Here is a 20,877-nt window from a genome sequence, read left to right as displayed (position 1 = left end):
ATCTGCCCTTTCAGCACCATGCCATGCAGAAAAATCTAAATAAATTACTCATTTCTGTGCCACCCCAAAGTGAGTGCTGGCCTCAGCCTGGCCTATTGGAATTGTCTGGCTCTGCCATTGGTGTCCCTGATCAATAAACAGGCCAGCACACTGCTCATCAGCAAAGCTATGGTTTGTCAATCTGGTCCGTTGTCCACATGTGTACTGTGAGGGGTATGATGCAGGCTAATTGCCTGTTTGTGTGTTTATTTTATTGTTTTATTCAGTAGGCTAGTAGCCTACACCAGATGGAAGCTAACATGGAAGCTAGCATTTAAAAATTCCACCAATTTTCGACAGCTAAATGCAACGTTTTGTCCACGGTGTGTAGAATGAGTATTCTTATAAAAGTTAGAATACATTTATTCTTCTACAGTTATAACCCCCCCACTCTCCCTTCTTGAATTTTCTGCAGAACTGTGGAACCTTAATTCACTAGGATTCTTGAATGCAACATTTTCCAGACGCACAAGTGGCTGCCCGGTATTGAAGTTGGACCTAACGTTAAAATCGATAACTGACTGTACACATACTCTTGATATAGCTAGCTAATATTTAAAAGTTAACTGTTACTCTGTTAAATGATTTTATGAAATATCCAACTCTTCGACTGAGAACTTGTATGTCTTGTAAGTAACGTTAACGTTAACTGTCGTTGCTCTAAAAATCCTGGCTATATGCCATCAACAGTTAACGTTAGCTAATGTTAACTAACTTTGGATATTAACAGGTAAGTTAGGTTAGCAGCTAACGTTAGCTTACCTGCTATTAACATTTAATTTTAATTCTAAGTTGATTGTAATAACTGACTTAGCTAGCTAGCTAAGTGAATGGGGTCAACATGGTATGATAACACTATATATATATATATATATATATATATATAGTTAACTATGAAAGACCTGTAGCATAGCTAGCTAAAGTTAGCTATATTGATGTGTTAACGTTAGCTAATAGCTAGTTTTTACCATGAAACTGCCCCTGTTGATTACTTAGCTAGCTAGCTAGCTACATTAAGACAATCATTTTTTTATTACAAGTTTTCTGAAATGTTATGTTTAAATATGCAAATTAGGCACTATGTTATTAAATATGCTCTCATTTGCATAACATTAGCTACATTTTCAGAATAAAGCCAAGTTCAAAATTACTTTTTTTATTTAGTTGACATTAAAGTTAATAGTTTTTACCATGGGGATTTTGGAAATCCCTTTTTATCACTTCATAAAGTGATGACAAGTTACATAAACCAGGCTATGAAGGATATATGAACAAACCCTTTTGTAAAAACCCTCAGAATATAGATAGGAATGAAACTGGAATGTTTGGTGTATGTAAATGCTACTGAAGTGGAGATTTGTGGCTCAGAGTTAGAGAACAAAACCTTTAAAGACAGCCTGTGTTGTAAAACTCCATACATTTTGCAAGACACTAGATGTAGGTAAATAGGGTAAACATAGACTAAACTAATAGTAATAATATCACCACCATGTCACTCCCCCAGTTGATTACTTACATTAAGACAATTATTTTTTTGTATTGAATGTTTTCTAAAATCTTTGTGTAAATATGCAAATGAGGCGTTATCTAATGCTAACTTTTGGTGAATTTAGGAGAAATCTACTACACAGTCCCTCCAGGATTTCGCGGGACCTTTTGTAAAAAATTGCGATAAAAGTTGCGATGTCTTTGTTTGTTTGTTGCAATGAAGTTGCGGGAGACAGTGAAAGTTGCAAAAAAGTTGCGATTTTTATTTTTTTTGCTTTTGTATAGTTCTTTCAAAATAAAAAGGAAACATGTTTTGGGGAGATTAAAACTATCCTGGGCTGAGTTTTCCTAGTAACCTTACCAAAAAGGCTCAGGATACTGTAAATGTTGGTATAATATGAAAATGGCTGGTGGATTTAAGACAAAAAAAATAATAATTTATTGAATTAATCAAATTTGAACATGTCTGTCAGTGGCTTGTTGATCTTTACATTGTTAGTTATTTTCCTATGCTGGCCTGGGCTGGGACACATTCATACGGTTTGATAAAGGACTGACTTTAACTTATCATTAACTTACAATAACGAGCGCAGCTGTCCTCAATTCAGGTCATCGTGTCGTCTCATCTTCTTTTTCTCCTGCATCCACCGTGTGTGTGTTGTTTGTGTGTGTGTCTGTGTGTGTGTTTGTGTGTGTGCAAGCGTGAGTCGCGGGGGATACGGAGCAGTAGCCCCACCAACAGCCAGGATGGAAACGGCAGCAACTTCAGCGACTTTTAAATCGTTAAAGTCTACACTGATGTTAAAATGTATCGGACGGTCTGAAATGTTTTGCACGGTCTTTCGCTGTACGTTTTGTTGGTAAATGAGTCACACACACGTCTTGTCTTCATATCAAAAACAAGGAAATGATCAACCCCGTTCTTACTCCTGCTTGGTCATTGGCTCTCAGAGTGCACGTGGGACTGCTCTGATTGGTTTAAGTTGAGGGAAACTTCAGGTTATTGGTCAAATGTGCGGAAAAGTTGCGGTGATTGGTCAAAATTGCGAGTCGCATCAAATTTGCGGTGATTGGTTGAATTTGCGTGAATTGGCGCGATCGCGACATCGCGAAATCCTGGAGTGACTGACTACAGACACAAATAGACAAGGTGTAGTAAAATGTACACCTGAGTCGGGCTTAAAGGAACACGCCAACTTATTGGGACGTTAGCTTATTCACCGTATCCCCCAGAGTTAGATAAGTCCATACATACCCTTCTCATCTACCTTCCCAGATCCTGGAGGTAACCGGCTCCAACTAGCCTACTGCTCCCAATAAGTGACAAAATAACGGCAACATGTTCCTATTTACATGTTGTGATTTGTATAGTCACAGCATGTACAAATAACAAGGTCACATGAAGCACTGCTACTCTCTGCTCCTCACCTCGGGGCTTTTCAGGTGCTGCAAGCAAATCACTCCGCCAAAGTAGCAGAAGTAGCAGTGCTTCGCCTTTCTGAGAATATAGTTCCCAGTTTATATACAGTTAGAAGATGGCTGTGTCTCATGTGACGTTATTTGTACACGCTGTGACAATACAATTCTTAACATGTAAATAGGAAAATGTTGGCGTTATTTTGTCACTTATTGGGAGCAGTAGGCTAGTTGGAGCCGGTTACCTCCAGGATCTGGGCTAAGCGAGGCTAGCGCTGGGTGCGTGAGACAGAGTTACGACACGCACGGAGATGAGAAGGGTATGTCTGGACTTATCCAACTCTGGGGGATACGGTGAATGCGCTAAAGTCCCCATAAGTCGGCATGTTCCTTTAAGTCAGTTTCTTACCAAACCATGATTTAACAATAATTTGGTATTTTGGTGGACTATGAAGAATAAGATGAGCAACACAAGAAACCGTAATTCAAAGACCTACACAGGATTTATATAGGCAGATGTTAGCACACACTATAAGTTACTGTAGCACTGATGGTATTTAGAGACAAACAGACCTTTGTGATTAATAAACTACAGGTAATTCTAATGTTTATTTCAATTTCACATTTGCAGTAACATTGCGTGACAATGAAAGAAGCAACACCAATGGTAGAAAAGCTGATTCCGCCAACATTAAACAAGAGGGCAGTGAACAACAACAAAGCCCCTAAACAGACAGCACTCCAAGAGGTAAGAAATGAGGAAATGTGTATTCAAACATTTACAAGAAAAAAATCTATTTAAGTTTTAAACAAAGCTCATCTTGGGTCAATGACAGCTCAGTATTCTAATAGATACTGAGAAGGTAAGAGGGTCAAAGAGCTGCGTTCTCAGTCTCATTTAATGGCCTGCTGAATGTTTGCCACAGTCCCTCAGAATAAGGAAATAACAATAATTAAAGTAATGTGTGTGCTGTAAATGGTACAGAATTTGTACTGCTTTTGTATTAATGAGATTTTCACTTGTTTTGAAACAGATAGATTTTTCAACGCGTAAATAATTTTTAAATGCAACCAGTCTTTTTCCCCATTGCAATAGACGGAACATACACCTGCAAATCAAGACAAATCTCCACCGAAAAAGAAAAAACCTCCCTCTAAACCATCCACTTTGGAGTCAGCAGATTTATTTGTGGCTACAACTGCAGGTAAGTGCAATGTCACACTAATGTGGCGGTCACATTACATTTCAGCCTACAAATAAATATAGTACTATAGACCATTTCACAGTAAACATAAGCATTCTAAATGTGTCCCAGCCAGTATATTTCCTGTTTCAGTGCAATGGAACTGGAAACGTTATAAGTTTCCTTATTGCAGTCTATGTGAATGACATCAGCTGACACAGGACGTTAACAAGGACCCAGGCTGTTGCCTAGCAATGGAATTCCATTGAAAAGGTCTATAAGGCTGTGTTCACGCATCATTTCTTCTCATACATGTTACTGTTTTTGAATGTCAAAACAAATGAAAGCAGCAACAAACTGTGCTGTCACACTGTTAGCAACATGAGCTCACAGCAAGTCAGAATGAAGTTCCCCATTAACTAAGTGGCCTGCGAGTGGTGTGAATTAAAAACAGGATATGAGAAAAGTGTCTTGTAAACACATTCTGTGAAGTGAATAATGTGATTCAAAGCTGTTGCTGAAATATCTGTTTGCTGCTCGTCACTGTGCTGATTGAAATAGTCTGGTTCCAGGCCAATGAATGCTTCCACATCAAATTTTCAGTCACATAAATAGAATATTGGGAAAAATAATACTTAGTCAGCTTGATTGTCAAGATATTGTTTGCCACTGAGTGAAATTTGCAGCATTTCTCTCTGCTTTGCTCTGTTACAGGTGCAAGTAGAGAGGTCAGCATGCTGTTTTCAAAATTTGCTGAAGTATTAAGGTAGGTCGTATTCCAAAAACTAGATTAGATTTCACAAAGTAGTCTCATGAATTACTCTTGATTATCTATTTTGCTTAAAACCTTAAACGAATTAGGTAAAACAAAATGAAAGAGTTACGACCTTTCCATCTGAAAATGATGCTAATAAAACATTGAAGAACTGTGGGAAAACACGCACCTATACTTGTGAGTTTCTGGCTCACAGGTAGACATCAAATACAGAAGGTGAAAGCCACACACAACTCCAGTGCAGTCATTTTAACTTTAAATTTAGTAGATCTTCGGGCTCCCGGATGGCTTGGTTGGTAGAGCAGGCGCCCTTGTGTAGGGGTTTACTCCTCGACGCAGCGGGCCCGGGTTCGACTCCGACCTGCGGCCCTTTGTTGCATGTCATTCCCCCTCTCTCTCCCCTTTCATTTCTTCAGCTGTCCTGTCAATAAAAGCCTAAAAATGCCCAAAAAATAATCTTTAAATTCAGTAGATCAGTTTTTCTCCTAAAAAAGTAAAAGGTGTGGTGACTACTGGACATCTTTTTGATGGATATACATTAAACTTAGTACAGATAGTCCCAGAGGATGAATCCTAATGACGTGTTAGGATGTTGATCTATTGACTTCTTAATGTGTGCCACAAACTATTTTAATCGATTAAACACCGACACACACTTGCTTCTCTTGCTTCTTCTGCAGTGAGAGAGCTGCAGCAGATACGTCCCAGATGAAGGAACTGGAGGGCATTTTGACAGAAGCTCAAAACCTTGAGTCCTACCTAAAAGAGAAGAAAAAGCACCTGAGGCAAACATTGGCTCTGATTTCGGATAAACTGCAGGGTTAAGTCTGTTGTATGGACTGTTACTTATGTAAAGATGCTGACCTGTTCATTTTACAGAAGAATACTTTTCTTTCAGTGAACGGCTTTGTTTATGTATTGCACATGTGCCTTCTGCAGTTCATATGTTAGTCATTAACTAATACTCTGGTATTACTTTGACTATAAAAGAAACTAATATATGTTAACTGTTTATTGAGTTATGAGTTTTAGTAAAAACTCATTTTGAATAGGATATTATTTATTCTTCCTTATCCCATATCACAATTTCGCTTTGATTCTTCATACTTTACATTTTGTGATATAGCCTAAATATAAACCAACCTTCATTACTTTTGAAAGAATATTAAAAGAAACTTTACTATGCAGAAATATATCTATTACTGTTTATTCAGAATTAAAGTGCCAATTAAGTAAGAAATATGTTTATTTGTTGTCATTATTGATAGCTAATAAGAGGGATTTGGGGAAATGCCATCTCCCCCAACACACACACACACACAAAATAAAAATAAAAAAAGGAAGAAAAAACCTATCCAAAACCCATGACCAAAAGTAGAGTAGAGAAAGCTTTGTTGCATTCCTTTTTTTGGCTATATAAATTAAGCGTCTTGTTTTTAATCGGTATTCAAGCTGTATTCTTTCAATTGGCCAGCCAGCAGAGGGTGCAAGTGTGCCACACTCAGTTACCACAACTTTATAACTTGACATTAACAATTACTTAGAAATATTTAGTACTTTTGCCAGTACTGTTGTACACATGTAATATATAATATATCAGTGACTGTAATGTACAGTTTCTAGAATTTAGTTACCATTTATAGGATTCCAATTAAAGCAATACAATATCTGTCTACAATATGTTCCACTGGTTGTAATAAGTTAATCTTTAGTTGTGTTATATAAAATCTACTTTCAGTTAGCAAGCACATTATCTTTTTTAATTTTTTAACAATTATTACTACCAGGAGGAAATTAATCCACATAGACCAGATGTTTAAGTACAGTTTTTTATTCATAGTGTCATTTATACAATAAATAATTTCATTTAATTAACATACATTTCTCCAACATTTGGTAATTGTGCTAAAGCATGCATTATACTTATCAGTTCCTTTTTATTTACAACATTTTCAAGAGAATGTTTTAAAGTATAGAAAGAAGAACTTCAATATTACACTATTATCAATAATACAGCTACAATATGATTAATTATGAGTAGGAATCTTTTTCTAACAAGTAAACTATACAGTGCATTCATATTTGTGTAGTGACCTCTAAATTCACGTGTACGTTGAGACAACCAAAACGTCAACATAAACAATATTTAAGTAGTTTATAACTTATGCCATGACTTCTATCTATCCATGTGAGGTCAAAGGTACACTCATCATGTATTTCCTCCTCTCCTACATCTATGGCGTGGCATTGAATGTCCCATGGAAACCGTAGGGGATGTTGACGGGCACCGCAGCCCTGCCCAGCTCCTCAAACGTTTTGGCATCTAAAACCAGGAGGAATGTACTCTTGTCCTGGAAAAAATGAAGACATAGGTGGAAAAAAAAACTTGTTTAAAGCTATAGAGTTTAAGAGTGAGAGTTATAGAACTCACACATGTATTGAGCAATTGCATTTCAATTGATATTTTACATAAAACTTGATATTTTTAAGCACCAAAATGTCTTTTGTAGACTTCGATACACTCCTTGATTTTGGTATAATGCCTCCAAATCTCACAATTGTCTCCCACCTCACAGCTGTTGTTTTGATAATCAGCTGTATTTGTATGATTGTGTTGAACCAACAGTGAGCTGGGTAGAAATTTTGGGGATTTGGGTCCTATAACAAAATCATGAAGTGCATCTCTCAGGGTTGTGACCTGTAGTAAGACTGTGTTTAAAAGGCAGTCTAAAAGTGTAATGTTGCCATTACAAAATGAGAAATTGAGCATGGTCCCTTTTTCAAAAATATTCGACTGAACATGGCTGACCTTATTGGGAGTGATGACCACAGACATGACGACGCCATCGTCCTCCTCCGTGGCATTAGGGGAGGGTACGAAGACTGGTTCGGAGGGATAAAGACCAGGTTGTTCCCACACCTGTGAGAAAATACAGTAGAGTTACTCGTGAGTTGTAGAGTTTAAGTTTGCTGCAGTATGCAGTTGCTGTTATCATATTTGACTTATCTTTTGTTTTCTTTATATCTTAAGGACTGTTGTTTTTCATATAAAAAGTAAAACAAACGATGTGCAAATGTACATCTGAGATTTTTTGTTGTACTGGTTGTTATTTGACTTGTAATGATCATAGACTGGACGTTAGAATGTGTCTCCCTTTTGTCTACTACAATATTATACCACACTTCTTTACTACATGTAAGACTGCATATCACTAAAATAATTCATTGTTGCCATGCTGTAACAGCTGGAAACGTCCAAGTGAGAAATAAATAAATAAAACTCAATTCACCTTCATGTGTCTCCCGTGGAGGTCCATCTTGATCAGCGTGTCTCCTACAAGATGTCTGAAGCCGCAGCCATAAAAGTAGCGGTAGGGGTGGGTGTTGTACTTGTCATAGTGGATCTGGGGGAACTCCAGACCTCCATATTGATGAAGATCCTCTCCGTGGAGGTCCTCATGGGTACAGAAAACCTATACAAAGAAAAAGCAACCTGGTTAATGAGACTCAGGATCAGGAAACATTAGCAGTTACACTATAGTACAATAGTTTTTTTTTTTTTAAATTAACAGTTGGGAAATTAAATTAAAAAAGGTATCCACCCTCACAAAAATAAGTAATTAAAATGAGATCAGAATGTTAAAAAGGAACAGCTTTTCTGTTTGTGGGTATCAAACATAATTCAAACAGTTGTAATGTTTTACAAAACACAAAATGGATATAAAAACTATAAAGCATGTCTGCACAAGGCCATTCGGTCATAAAACTCTATGTTAGCAAGAAAGAGAGTTGTCGTAAGTGGTACCATTTTATCAAAGTTGTAAGTTACTTAATGTGTTTTGCTATCAGTAGGAATTTGCATCTTTTTCCTTTTTACTACCCATGTGTCACAGACTTGACTCAAAAGATTGTTTCACAATCTCTTTTGTGCTGATACGTATAGATCATGTTGGCTTACTACCTTCTCTTTGGCAATTCTTATCGAAGTGGCTGCGGTGTCGGGCCGGTTCAAGTTCTGGTCGTAGGGTGTATCACGGTCCACATTGAGAGGCAGAACAAAACGCCGTGGGAAGTTTCTACACGTGGTGTTATACACCTGGTGGGAAAATATGAACATCTGTTCAGGCTCAACAAATCAACTATCGTTCAGCTGAACCAAAAGCAACCCCAGCACTCCACTTAAGTTATGTTTGGACAAATCGTGGAATCATGGAACGTACAACTTGTTGGACGTTGATCTTTACTTAACCTGCAGTGCTTACCTCATCAAGATCTTCTCCAGACTTGCGCAGGTTTTGAATGTTGTAGTTATTAATTGCCTTGCCATCATCTGAAGCACACATATCTAGGATCAAGAAGCCGTCCTCCTCGTATGCGTTAATCTGGTGCAGAGTTAACAGCGGCTTGGCAAGGTACTTGATGGAGCTTAACTGCAACACAGGATTGAGCAGAAGAATAAAAAAACAGCCTATATTTGTTAATATACAGTGCAATCATAGTGAATACGCTGCATTTCAGAGAACTCAAGGTCAGTTTTATTTCCTGACCTTTCCTGTATGCTTGTGAATCACGTGGAAGATGGTGTCGTGTTTCGGGTCCCAGAAAATTCCGTCACTGATGCTTTTCCCTCTCAGCTTGCCTGTCACAATCTTTAACAAGTCCATCTTGATAGGCTGCTCAATAAACACCACATAGTTCTCTGACATTGCTGTAATGGATTGAAAGGTTATATCAGTTTCTATTCAAAATTCTGAAAGGATGATTCAGTTGTAGTTGGCATTCTGTTCAGACATTTTCATAAGAAAACTAGATGGATACCAATTCCGATTCCTCAACCAAGAGAATCCGCCAATACCTAGTCCTGATCAGATACCAGTGCTCTCTCAGCTATTATTATTTTATTTTATTACCAACATCTGTAAACCTCTCTGCGTGGAACTCATTGGGATCATTCTAGAGCTGAAATGATTGGTTGATTAATTTCATAGGTAAAATGATTTATGGAATAAATAATTGGCAGATTAATTTAGCCCAAAGCCCAAAGTCCACCCCAAAGGGACTTACCATCTCCAACAGAAAACACTGTTCACAAACTGCTCCAAACAGCTCTATTGTAGTCCAGATTTTACTTCCGTGACAAACGTGCGTCACTTTGTAACACACGTTATAATGCTCACCTAGCTGCTAGCGTGGCATGCTGTCACTACCTGATGTGAGTCAACTGTAGATGTGAGTTGCGCATGCGTCACTTTGCGACACACGCAGATCTGTTTTGCTGTTAGCCACAGAATAATGAGATAGGTACATTACATAGCAGTAATTTATTATTTAGCATAAGGAATCACATTTTCATGGCATGATCCCTGATGTCAGTTCTAGATTAGAGGCTGAAGTAGCCTACAAGAACCTGCTAACGAGAGACTTCTGTAATGTCAATACAATAAAAATGGACCTACATAACAAAGTTCGTTCACTGCTTGCTACAAGTTAGCTATCAAACACAACAAAGGCTGTCACTTGAATGGCGTTTTGAGCTAACGTTAGCAATCAAACAATCGTAGATAGCTAAAACGTTTTTGAAATGATTTCCATCTTCTGTTATTGTTTGTAATGAGAAAAAGTTTATTATTTCATCTGAGCATGCGCAACTCACATTTGCACTCGACTCACATCGGGTAATGGCAACGCCCTCGTACTCTGCTTCTGACTAGCTTGTAGTGCTGACCTAGCTACTGCGCATGTGCGACTTCCAACAAAGATGGGATAGAAGTGAGATGCCTCACTCTGTAGATAAAACAGAGAGCTCAACACAGGGTGAAAAGAGGAGCTGCAGCAATGTGTAGTACAACAAAAATATGGTGTTTTTTGAAAATTAAACTATGTAAACATATTCTGATATAACCTCTAAATACAATTATGAACCTGAACATGAGGATAATATGAGCACTTTAAGTAAGCTAGGGATTGATGTGACTGAATGAATGTGATAGCAGAAACACTGACTTGAATCACATTGAAGAAACTGTATTTAATCAGTCTCATCTGGCCAATACCTAGTCCACTTAATAACGTCAGTACATGCACAGATACCATTACTTGGTAGATACCATTCATTGGTAGAATACACATCAATAGTTAATCTAACTCCTTTAAATAGCTCTAATAGTCAAGGCTCAAGGGTGTAAGCAATGAGTACTTTGATTTGAGTGCTACGACTTTTGCTTACCAAAGCTGTGGTAGTAGGATGGTTTGCTCTTGTCCACTGAGGGAATAGAGCACAGCACTGTGGCTCCCTCCAGGGTTTCCTCAGCTGTTTTCTTGGTCGGCGGCACTCGGATGATGTTATAGGTCGCTCCTGTCAGCACAGATACAATGAATGTCTTGCTCAAGGTCATCATCAGACACATGGGGAGCAGTGTTGTTGTTCTGTACACTTACATACAGTGATACAATATACAGGCTCTTGATAATGCCGCGTGAACAAACTAATTTTGTGTTTCCTAAATTACCTTTAGGGCTGTATGAATTCCCCATGTTGTAAGTTGTTCCATCAGGCTCTGTGTGAGGGTGTGCAGTCGCTCCGTTCACAGCAATGAATTTGCTCCAGTCCACCTAAGGTAGAAATATATGAGTGCAAAGACTTTGTTGTATGAGTTTATCCAGCAGCTAATCATACAATGGGTAGTGACAGTAGCCTGCAAGCCTGCTATAAATTAGCAATAATATTGCACTTGTTTATGACTTTTTTTTTAAAACTGCTGTGCACAGATGTGTCTCTGCAGAATTATCAGCTACAACTACATGTCTTACAACTACATTCAAAATCATGTTACCTTTTTAGTTGTCTCTAGTGTCTCAGGGTCCACCTTGTGCATGACATTGGTTTCAGTGCTGACATAATAATCACCTTTATAGGTCACAAAGCTCACATTGGCATTATCTGTGGTCTCTAGAGGAGAAAATGAAGATGCCAAAGTTAACACAGCACAACCACAACAATACCACACTATTCACTCATAGTTTGTATTTTACATTGAAGTGAATTAAACTGTTGTAAGGCTTTTTGCAGTCAGAGTATGTCTTTTCATTCAGTTTGATTAAATACTCACTTGGTAATTCAAATCTTGACAGGAAGCGCTGGAATAAGTTTTTACAGGGGTCTGGTATGTTTACAGTGCCAAACTCTGACACTGCGATACGGTTGTGCTCCTTGTTGGCTTTGTAACTGTCACTGGACAGGAAGCGGCTTTTGTAAGTCACCTGTCCGTTGGATATTTTGAACTGGTGCAGGAGAGCCATACCATCAAACCAGTGGTTGAACCTGATGAGAATGGAGGGAACAAGAGAAAGGAGTCAGCTTTGTGATGTAGTGGCAGCAGTAGATGTATCAACACTTTAAAATCTTATACTCACTTATGGTTTCCGATCTCAAACTTCCCAGGCCCATTTCTCAAGAAGTGTCCGTTGATCCATTCTGGGATTTTTCCAGTGATAACGGTGCTGATGGGATTAGGGGTATCCTCCACTGAGCACACAATCTTCTCAATACAAGGCAGACCATGCACATCTGTGAAGTGGTCAATGTTCTGCCTAGACTTGGAATTTGTTAGTGCTAGGGGGGAAAAAGTAACAAACTTTACTTTAGTGAAAACCATAGACCCATTTTCAACATAATAAACAAAGGACATTATCAATTAAACAAATAATTGATTTGAAGTGAAATTGTGCACAGCTAGTAGAATCAAATGTTTACCTGGGATATTGTTCTGTTGATGTGTGATGGTGGCCATGGCTGTAGCTCTGTTTCTACTGTTTCTCCGACACTGGCACAGCTTTATACTGTCGTGCTGGCTGTGACGCCCCTAGAAACAGTCAGATAACTAAGCAAGCAAACCATGATTTTATGATTGCATAAGCCTCTAAAAAAAACAGAAGTACTTGTTGATCACAAGATTGTACAAATGGTAAATTATTCACAAAGATAATCACTAAATCTTACTGACAAGTGGCAAAATCCCTGTCGCAGCATTCATTATTCTCCTCAAGTTGTTCTTTATTCCACGTGATCATTTATATTTTAGTTTTTCATGCTTAATATGCATGCATGCATGTAGTGATGGTGAAAGCAGATACACTTGGATAAATAGCTGGTAGGGAAATTTGATAACACTTTATAATAAAAGGTACACTATATACTTAAGTAATGGTATATAGTAACTAACAAATTACTTTTGATATAATACGTGATCAATGCAGGATGTAGGCTATCATGACTTACTATTGCTCACCATTAACATCATTTGTTAATGGATATTACTTGTACCCTTTTTATTAAGTGTGACCAAAATATTTATAGAAGCACAAAATCGACCAGATGTTCTCTCTGTAAACTTCTATTTCTGGAATAATGGATCATTTGAGATTTTTTTTTACTGTTATTCCCCATTTGGGTAGATTTTTATATTATTTATTTTTTAGAATACTGAAGGTTAGATTGAGAATAACAGCAAATTGTAATCCTCCATGTACATCTGCAATACTGGACTTGAATTGTTTTACCATAAGTATACAAACATGGTATTCTTGTTTATCCGTGTGTATTATGACATTCATCAACTGCCCAACAAACGTAAGGGCTCTTATTTGGTCCTCCGGTGTTTGCCCAAGCCACAAAACAACAAAACTGAAAAATATAGTTATGTATTATCAGTATATAAAGTAAAACTTAATTAATTAAATATCAGTTATGCATTTCAAAAACTGTCACAGGGAAATATCTTGGTAACATGACATGTCTGGGTTTTACAAGTTAATTTAACTTTGTGCCCCAATATTTGTTTGAAACACTGTACAATTGCAATGCATATCACTCAAAAAGGCGTAATAAACATTTTATGGTTTCTATGGGGTCACTGAAAGGTGAATCATTAACTGACAGCACAAGGCGTACAGGGAGGATCCCGTTCTATATGTTCCTTCACAAATGCCACAGACATCAGGTTGATAGCAGAACTGGCCCATATAGATTATGTAGTAATTACTCAATTATGGAGTCAGGGATTCACAGGGAAGTCAGTTGACATGCAACTCCTTTATTGTTGTGGGGTCAGGAAAAGTTTACGACCCACACAGATAGGGTTACAGACCACTTCAAGTTCAGCAAATTCTCTTAACCAGGGTTCAACAATAAGGGCACGTCGGGCAAGTGGTATAACAAAACATTTCAGTCATTTTTTTTCATAAATTACATCGTTGTGTATCATTCTCTCGCCCCCATCCCCTTGTCCACGTCGGAGAATGCTTTTTGAATGATTTGATTTGAATGTGCTGTTGGCCAATCTACAATTGAGTTGGTGCCAGTGACGCGTGACTGGTGGCTGTCTTGTTGTCTTAACGTTGAACCCTGCTTAAAGTTTCTTTACTTACTAGGACAGAACATATTCCAGGCTGAGGGGACATGCCTTCTTTTTAAGGTCTAAAAGCATACTGATAGAGCTTTATCAGCTCCTACTGTTTAATCTATAGAAACAACATTATAGTATAGATAAGCCAAGAGCATGGTTTCGGTCATCCACAGGGCAGTAAGGGCGGAGTGTTAGAAGTCTAATGTAAATGTTATACTCATTCTTTTTAATTGTTTTTTTATTTCACCTTTATTTTTACAGGCAAGTCATTAAGAACAGGTTCTTATTTACAATGGTGGCCTGACAAGTGGCAGGGGAAGGAGGGCTAGAAAATAAATACATTAGAAATACATACAGTATTGAAGTTACATAAAATACCATTTGAAATACTACACAGACAACAGTAAACACTTATAAAGAAATAAGTGCACAGGTACATGGGTCAGTAAGAGAGGGAGAAACCATTCAAATATTTATCTGGAAAAATGATTATGTAGAGAAGCAACTGCATATGTCCATGAACAAGGATGATATGATGGTTTTGAAGAATGAAATGGAAAAAGTTTGTCCAGTTTGAGAATCTTTTGCAGAGCATTCCAGTCACGAGTTCCCTTTAGTGTAAAACCAGACATAAAGCACTGAAAGGATGGCTTCTTACCCCACCAGGGGTAAACTAACTTAAGATCATGTAAGCAGCAAGGAAATCCCCACAAAAACAACTTAGGCCCTTCAGCAGTTGGCATAGATTGAACATCACAACAGAAGCATAACTAAGCCACTTAAGGAGTTTTCATCAAAGTTGTGGTCTGGCAACACTAAAAATTCACCCCAATAATCTTAAACTGTAGATGCATGTATTGCTGCTTGCATACAGTACATGCATAAGAAAGAGGAAATGTGAATGTGAAACGGTTATCAGCTCCTCTCCCTTGAAGTAAAGGAAGACTACTGTGTCACGGACAATCATTCACAGAGAGTTATACTGTATGTAACACTGTGTTCGTATTAAACAAGATGTATTTCTACTGCATTGACTTTTCACTGATTTGGTCATCTCAGTATATGGTGAATATAAAAGAAAGAAGAAACATATGTTTTCAAATTATTCACTACATTGCAGCAACTTTTTTGTGTAATCACTTACATTTACACATGTAAGCTCTTTTGCTCTCTTCTTTCTTTCATTTAGGATATTATGACCCCTAAAAATTCCCACTTTGGCATGACAGGGAAAAAAGAATGGCTTGTATCAATTGATTAGAGCTGCAGAATTACAGCTGATAAGCTGAAATATCCAATGACAGGATAGCTGAAACCACCGTACCAACAACAATCAGTTAATTATTTAATGATAACCTGGGATCTATATTGCTGCACAATTGGCATAGCAGTGTCCCTGTGTTATTCACCTATAGCAGTGTTTCTCAAACGGGGGTACGTGTACCCCTAGGGGTACTTTGGAGGACTGCAGGGGGGTACGTGAGATATTTAACTAAATGTTTAATAGTTACAAGGCTGTTGGCCAGAACATTGTTCCTCTTCATGTAGATTTTTTTTTTTCCTACAAAAAAATGTGACATTTGTGTCACCTTCTTTGGACCTATTCTGCCTTCCTTCCTGCTACTGTCCTTCTACTTTTTACAAGTTTCTCGCTTTTTTCGAAGTTATGTCACTGTTTTTGAAGTTTTTGATACTATTTTCGACCTATTCTTGCCTTCCTTCCTTCCTTCCTTCCTTCCTTCTTTCTACCATCGTTTTCCAAGGTTTTGTCTTTTTTACAGTTTTTGTCTCCTTGTCTCATTAGCATTTAATTGATTTTTCAGTTACAAGGCTGTTAGTAAATCTATCACTGACAGCGTTGTACTGTTCCTCTTTATATAGACTTTTTTTTTTCTACCAAAAATGATTAGCGCTGGTCAGGGGGTACTTGGCTTAAAGAAACAATTCACAAGGGGTACATTATTGAAAAAAACGTTTGAGAACCACTGACCTATATAGGACACCACGCAGCACAAGATCTTCAAAATTACTTAATACATTTAAAAGGAATCATTTTGGGAACACTGCTTATTTACTGTCCTTCAGAATGTTAGATGATTAGATCCATACTACACTTATGTCTGTGCATTAATATAGTTGGGGGGTGAACAGTTAAGCTAAACATTAATGGTTTGGGAGGAGGGAGAAACAGCTAGACTGGCTCTCTTCAAAGTTCAAAAATACACTACCTAAAACTCCCTTTATTATCTCATTTTATTTTGCGTATTTAATCTGTACACACATGGAAATGTAAAAATAGTTTGTGGTTTTAATGGGATAATTTATTTTCACTACACAAGGCTAGTGCCTGTAGTGACTTCTGAGTCCTAGATACAGAATTGTACAGAATTAGTTTGTGGAGGAATAGTTACTTTATGTGAAGTTCTATGTTTTATGCACAAACATAAGACTAGGATCGATCGTCTAATGTAGGACAACTAATAACACATTTCTCAAATTGTTGAACTATTTCTTTAAAATAGAAAACATTGGGAATATCAAGCAAAGTCATAGTGACTCATGTTAATAATGTTACGAATGCTACCATTACAACAATTAGATGTTCTTTTGAAAAATCATTATAAGGTGCTTTGTGGACAGTTGATTGAGTTCATTTTTATATAATTCATCTTATGTAAATTATTTTGTTATTGGACAGACAAGTGAAGCAGAAAATAGAGGGAAAGATCCAGTAAATTGTATCCCAGAAATAGTGTCTTTGTGGTGGGAAGCCCTCTGGGGACTTACGCTTCACAAAGATCCCCTCACACAGACGTTGAAAGGACATTTTGTTTATTAACGACAACGCTAAAAAGTTGTTATCCTCACTTTTATGCAGTATTTCATATAATAGTTGAGTAGAGAAATGAGAAGAGAGGCCTGACTTGTCACTTTTGTCCCAGCAGCAAATAATGAATACAAACAAGCAATCCAGCGGTGTCCACTATCACATCACACCTAATTTGCTGGTAACCTGTGGCTTCACCAGCACCACTAAATGAAAAGGAGGAACAAAAAGTCACTGAACCCTGTGACCTACAACGTAAGCTGTCCTTTATGAAACAAGATGCACACAGCTGGTTTATACCTTGATGCAGCCTCCTACTGACAGGGCACAAATAGGGTGTTCTGGTGTACAACCACTGCTGTGTTCATCGTATATGATTTCTTGTCTTGTTTTTATCTCTCATGACTGATGTCAGGCAGAGTTCAACCAATGTTTGACAACCTTTCAGAGATTATAATGTTTCGCAATAAGGAGTTCTTCACTCTGTACTTAACAGATAAAGCGATGGTTCATATTAATGTAAGGTTATCATCTCATACAGTACGTTAACACTAGGGTTAAGTTTCTAAATGTCCGTGTCCAGTACTGGGTCTGAACTCTACTGTGACTGAACATTACACAAGTTAGAGTTACGTTTCACTGTCTTTTTAGCTCTAAACTCTATGCCACTATGTACAATTTCTGGTCTCTAACTCTGTCTGCTGTTTGGTACTGAGCAGGTAATTTACAGCAAGGTTTTACAGTTTTTCGCTTAAAAATAAAAAATATCTTTTTTTGTGCATGTTATAGGTTTACAAAGTGAAAAAGCCCAAAGTCCACCCCAAAGGGACTTACCATCTCCAACAGAAAACACTGTTCACAAACTGCTCCAAACAGCTCTGTTGTAGTCCAGCCTTTACTTTCGTGAAGAACGTGCGTCACTTTGTAACACACGTTATAATGCTCGCCTAGCTGCTAGCGTGGCACGCCCTCGTACTCTGCTTCTGACTGGCTAGTAGTCCTTACCTAGCTACTGCGCATGTGCGACTCCCAACAAAGATGGAACAGAAGTGAGATAAAACAGAGAGCTCAACACACAGGGTGAAACGAGGAGCTGCAGCAATGTGCAGTACAACAAAAATATGGTGTTTTTTGAAAATGTAATCATGTAAACCTATTCTGATATAACCTCTAAATACAATTATGAACCTGAAAATGAGCATAATATGAGCTCTTTAAGATACCATCAAGCACCATAGAGCTGAGGGGAAATAAAAACTTGGGTGATATTTCTTTCTGGGTTCAACACTTTGATCCCCTTTCATGTGCAAATAGTAATGTGATCGATTGTTAATATTTAAAAAAAAATACAGGCGCTTTAACTGAAGTTACAGAGACTTTAATGAGATTTGTTTGGAGTTCCCTCTCTGCAGAAACCTCTTAATGGATAACAAATAGAAAAACTAAAATACACAAGCATCTTTAAGTCTGTTCCTCTTTAACCTAAAAAATATTAAGAATTAGATTTAATGAGTGAGAACACATACAAGGAATTTGACTCCCTCTTTTTGTTGCTGTCAAAGTACACGCACAGAAATAGACATGAGGCTAAAAACAAGGACAACAAAGCTAAACAAGGTAAACTTCTACAATACCTTGTTTGTTTGGTCTATCATTTGGAATGACTGACGCACTTGAAATACACTAAAAATGACAGCAAATAGGTGCATGTTTGTAGCTTGAGTTTTTGTAGTTTGTGGTAAGCAAAACTGTATTAACAGGACCTTGAATCATTGCATACCTGTGCTGGATGTGGTGCTTCAACAAGTGTGTGAAAATATAACCGTAGTGGCAATTTGTCCTCAGACTAAACCAAAACAAACAAAAACTCAAAATCTAACAGCCACTGAGGCACCGAAGGAATGAATCTTACACAGAGAATAAAAATGTCCATTGTCCAGGCAAGTATGGCGTTTTGTGAGGTTAATTTTTCCAGTTTTGGCAAGCAAAGAATTCAACAAAAGAACAATGGTGTCTCTCTTGCCCTGATAAAAAAACCACAACCCCTGCCCGTTATCTACCTACCTGGTACTCTCCCTGCTTACCCATATATAGATATAGATACTAGATAGATAGATAGACTTTATTAATTGCAAATTGGGAAATGTCTCTGTTACAGCAGCAAGTTACAAGGACATACACACATACTCACTCACACACATACAGAAAATACAAGAAATATACTAGAAATAATAAATAAGATTAACAAAAAAATAAGATAAAAATGCCATAACTACTTAAAAAAAGATATACTTAGAGTAATGGAAATAATGTACATACAAATGTAGAATACAATTTACAACCTACATACATAGTATATAATAACAAAATAAAATATGTATAATATTAAATATGAAGTAACCAGTGTGCAAGTAGCATAATAGTGAAACATTGTAATGTGTGAGGTAATGAGATAGTTATCTCACACGCAGCGGTCCGTGCGACAGTGTGGGTGGTCGGGGTTATCCATGATGGATAACAGTTTCTTCAGTGACCTCCCCTCCACCACAGCTTCAGATGTCCTCTGTTTGCAGCGAATAACGGAGCCAGCCTTTTTGTTTGGCTGTTCACATTACCTTTTAAAATGTGGCCTATATCAGATTCCAGTGTGAACTGTTTGCGGTTTTGAAATGACCCGCATGCGCAAAAGAACAATAACAATGACATCAGACGCAGCACGCTGTTTCACTAAAGTTAGGGAGGTTATGGAGGAAGTAAGCATTTTCACTTTTATTTCAAAATGTTTGCATAATGGCGGCTGTAATATTAATGAGCAGGAGTAGATGAAGAGAAAGAGAGCCAAATTGGCTATTTTGGCCTTTTGCGGGGTTATGGCTACAAATCTCCCTCCATTGACTTGCTCCATCACTGTTCTCCATTTTGTAGGCCTAGTCAGGTTTTTAATTGTACTGTCTGTGTCTAGGGCTAACTCCCGCTGGCGCATAATGGTGACAAATGTCGATGTAGATTGACGTAAAAATCAAATCAAATCCTCCTTGGTTGTTCACACTGCGGCCGTATTGAAAAAAATCAGACCTGGGTCTGATTCCGGACTACATATGGAAGTCGTCTAAATCTGATTTGAAAAAATCAGATCTGGGCTAGATTTGTGTGTTCACACTATTTCTGAAGAAGTCTGACCTGGTCACTTTACCCCCAAAAAAATCAGATTTGGGCCACTTTTGCCTGCAGTCTGAATGTAAACAGGAAACAGGTATTGAAAGTAACGAAAATAAAGAAACTGATGTCATTATTACACTTAGTAAGCTGTATAATTCAAACATAACAGCAACAAAATAAATAAGTAAATATTTTACTATTTAGTATAACAAAACAATGAATAGCTCCAACAATAACCATAATACCTAACAACTTGTGTTGACACAAATGCCGATATTTTTTTTTGACACAATAATCCTTTATAGTTTACTAAATCAAAAGAAGATGGTTTTTCACTTTTTTTGCACTTTAACACCTGTGACTTTGACTTCTCTGTAGCATTCCTGACATTTTCCTCCTCAGCTCGTTTCTGCCCCCTGGTGGCAGACAGCTACATAGTCAGGGCCAACAAAGACGACTTTTGGAAAAGAGGAAATAAAGAAACAAATGACTTTGTAATTCTAAATGTACACTTGGCACTCTTAGCACACAAATTGTGTTGTCCAGTAAACTGGGACTATAATTTGGGAGGATTGTACAATTTAA

The 20,877-nt window shown here is 37.6% G+C and overlaps 2 protein-coding genes across 2 annotated transcripts; one reads left to right on the top strand and one right to left on the bottom strand.

Annotated features, from left to right (window-relative positions):
* The first annotated feature begins 3,579 nt into the window (after positions 1-3,579).
* Positions 3,580-6,129, top strand: tex12 (testis expressed 12). The gene is made up of 4 exons (XM_078244484.1): positions 3,580-3,691; positions 4,040-4,148; positions 4,842-4,893; positions 5,583-6,129. Exons 1-4 carry the CDS (start codon positions 3,590-3,592, stop codon positions 5,725-5,727), a joined length of 408 nt encoding a protein of 135 aa, XP_078100610.1. The 5' UTR covers positions 3,580-3,589; the 3' UTR covers positions 5,728-6,129.
* Positions 6,130-6,906: 777 nt separating this feature from the next.
* On the bottom strand, positions 6,907-12,751 carry LOC144513407 (carotenoid-cleaving dioxygenase, mitochondrial-like). Its single transcript, XM_078244472.1, has 12 exons — positions 12,656-12,751; positions 12,316-12,514; positions 12,012-12,223; positions 11,736-11,851; positions 11,412-11,514; positions 11,129-11,257; positions 9,450-9,610; positions 9,165-9,332; positions 8,864-8,998; positions 8,193-8,375; positions 7,712-7,822; positions 6,907-7,253 (listed from the first exon to the last, which is right to left on the bottom strand). The coding sequence occupies exons 1-12, from the start codon at positions 12,690-12,692 to the stop codon at positions 7,137-7,139; spliced, it is 1,671 nt and encodes a 556-aa protein (XP_078100598.1). The 5' UTR covers positions 12,693-12,751; the 3' UTR covers positions 6,907-7,136.
* Between the last annotated feature and the right edge of the window lie 8,126 nt (positions 12,752-20,877).

Source organism: Sander vitreus, chromosome 3, assembly GCF_031162955.1.
Source record: "Sander vitreus isolate 19-12246 chromosome 3, sanVit1, whole genome shotgun sequence".
NCBI lineage: Eukaryota > Metazoa > Chordata > Actinopteri > Perciformes > Percidae > Sander > Sander vitreus.
The sequence above is the reverse complement of the archived record's forward strand: the minus strand, read 5'-3'. Positions and strand labels throughout refer to the sequence as shown.

Excerpts from the sequence above, each read along its gene's own strand:
- tex12 (XM_078244484.1), top strand. The coding sequence starts at position 3,590 with ATGAAAGAAGCAACACCAATGGTAGAAAAGCTGATTCCGCCAACATTA. Across the intron at positions 3,692-4,039 it reads AACAGACAGCACTCCAAGAG|ACGGAACATACACCTGCAAA; the intron begins GTAAGAAATGAG and ends CCATTGCAATAG. Across the intron at positions 4,149-4,841 it reads ATTTGTGGCTACAACTGCAG|GTGCAAGTAGAGAGGTCAGC; the intron begins GTAAGTGCAATG and ends GCTCTGTTACAG.
- LOC144513407 (XM_078244472.1), bottom strand. The coding sequence starts at position 12,692 with ATGGCCACCATCACACATCAACAGAACAATATCCCAG. Across the intron at positions 9,611-11,128 it reads ATCCTACTACCACAGCTTTG|CAATGTCAGAGAACTATGTG; the intron begins GTAAGCAAAAGT and ends AATCCATTACAG. Across the intron at positions 8,999-9,164 it reads CTGGAGAAGATCTTGATGAG|GTGTATAACACCACGTGTAG; the intron begins GTAAGCACTGCA and ends TTTTCCCACCAG.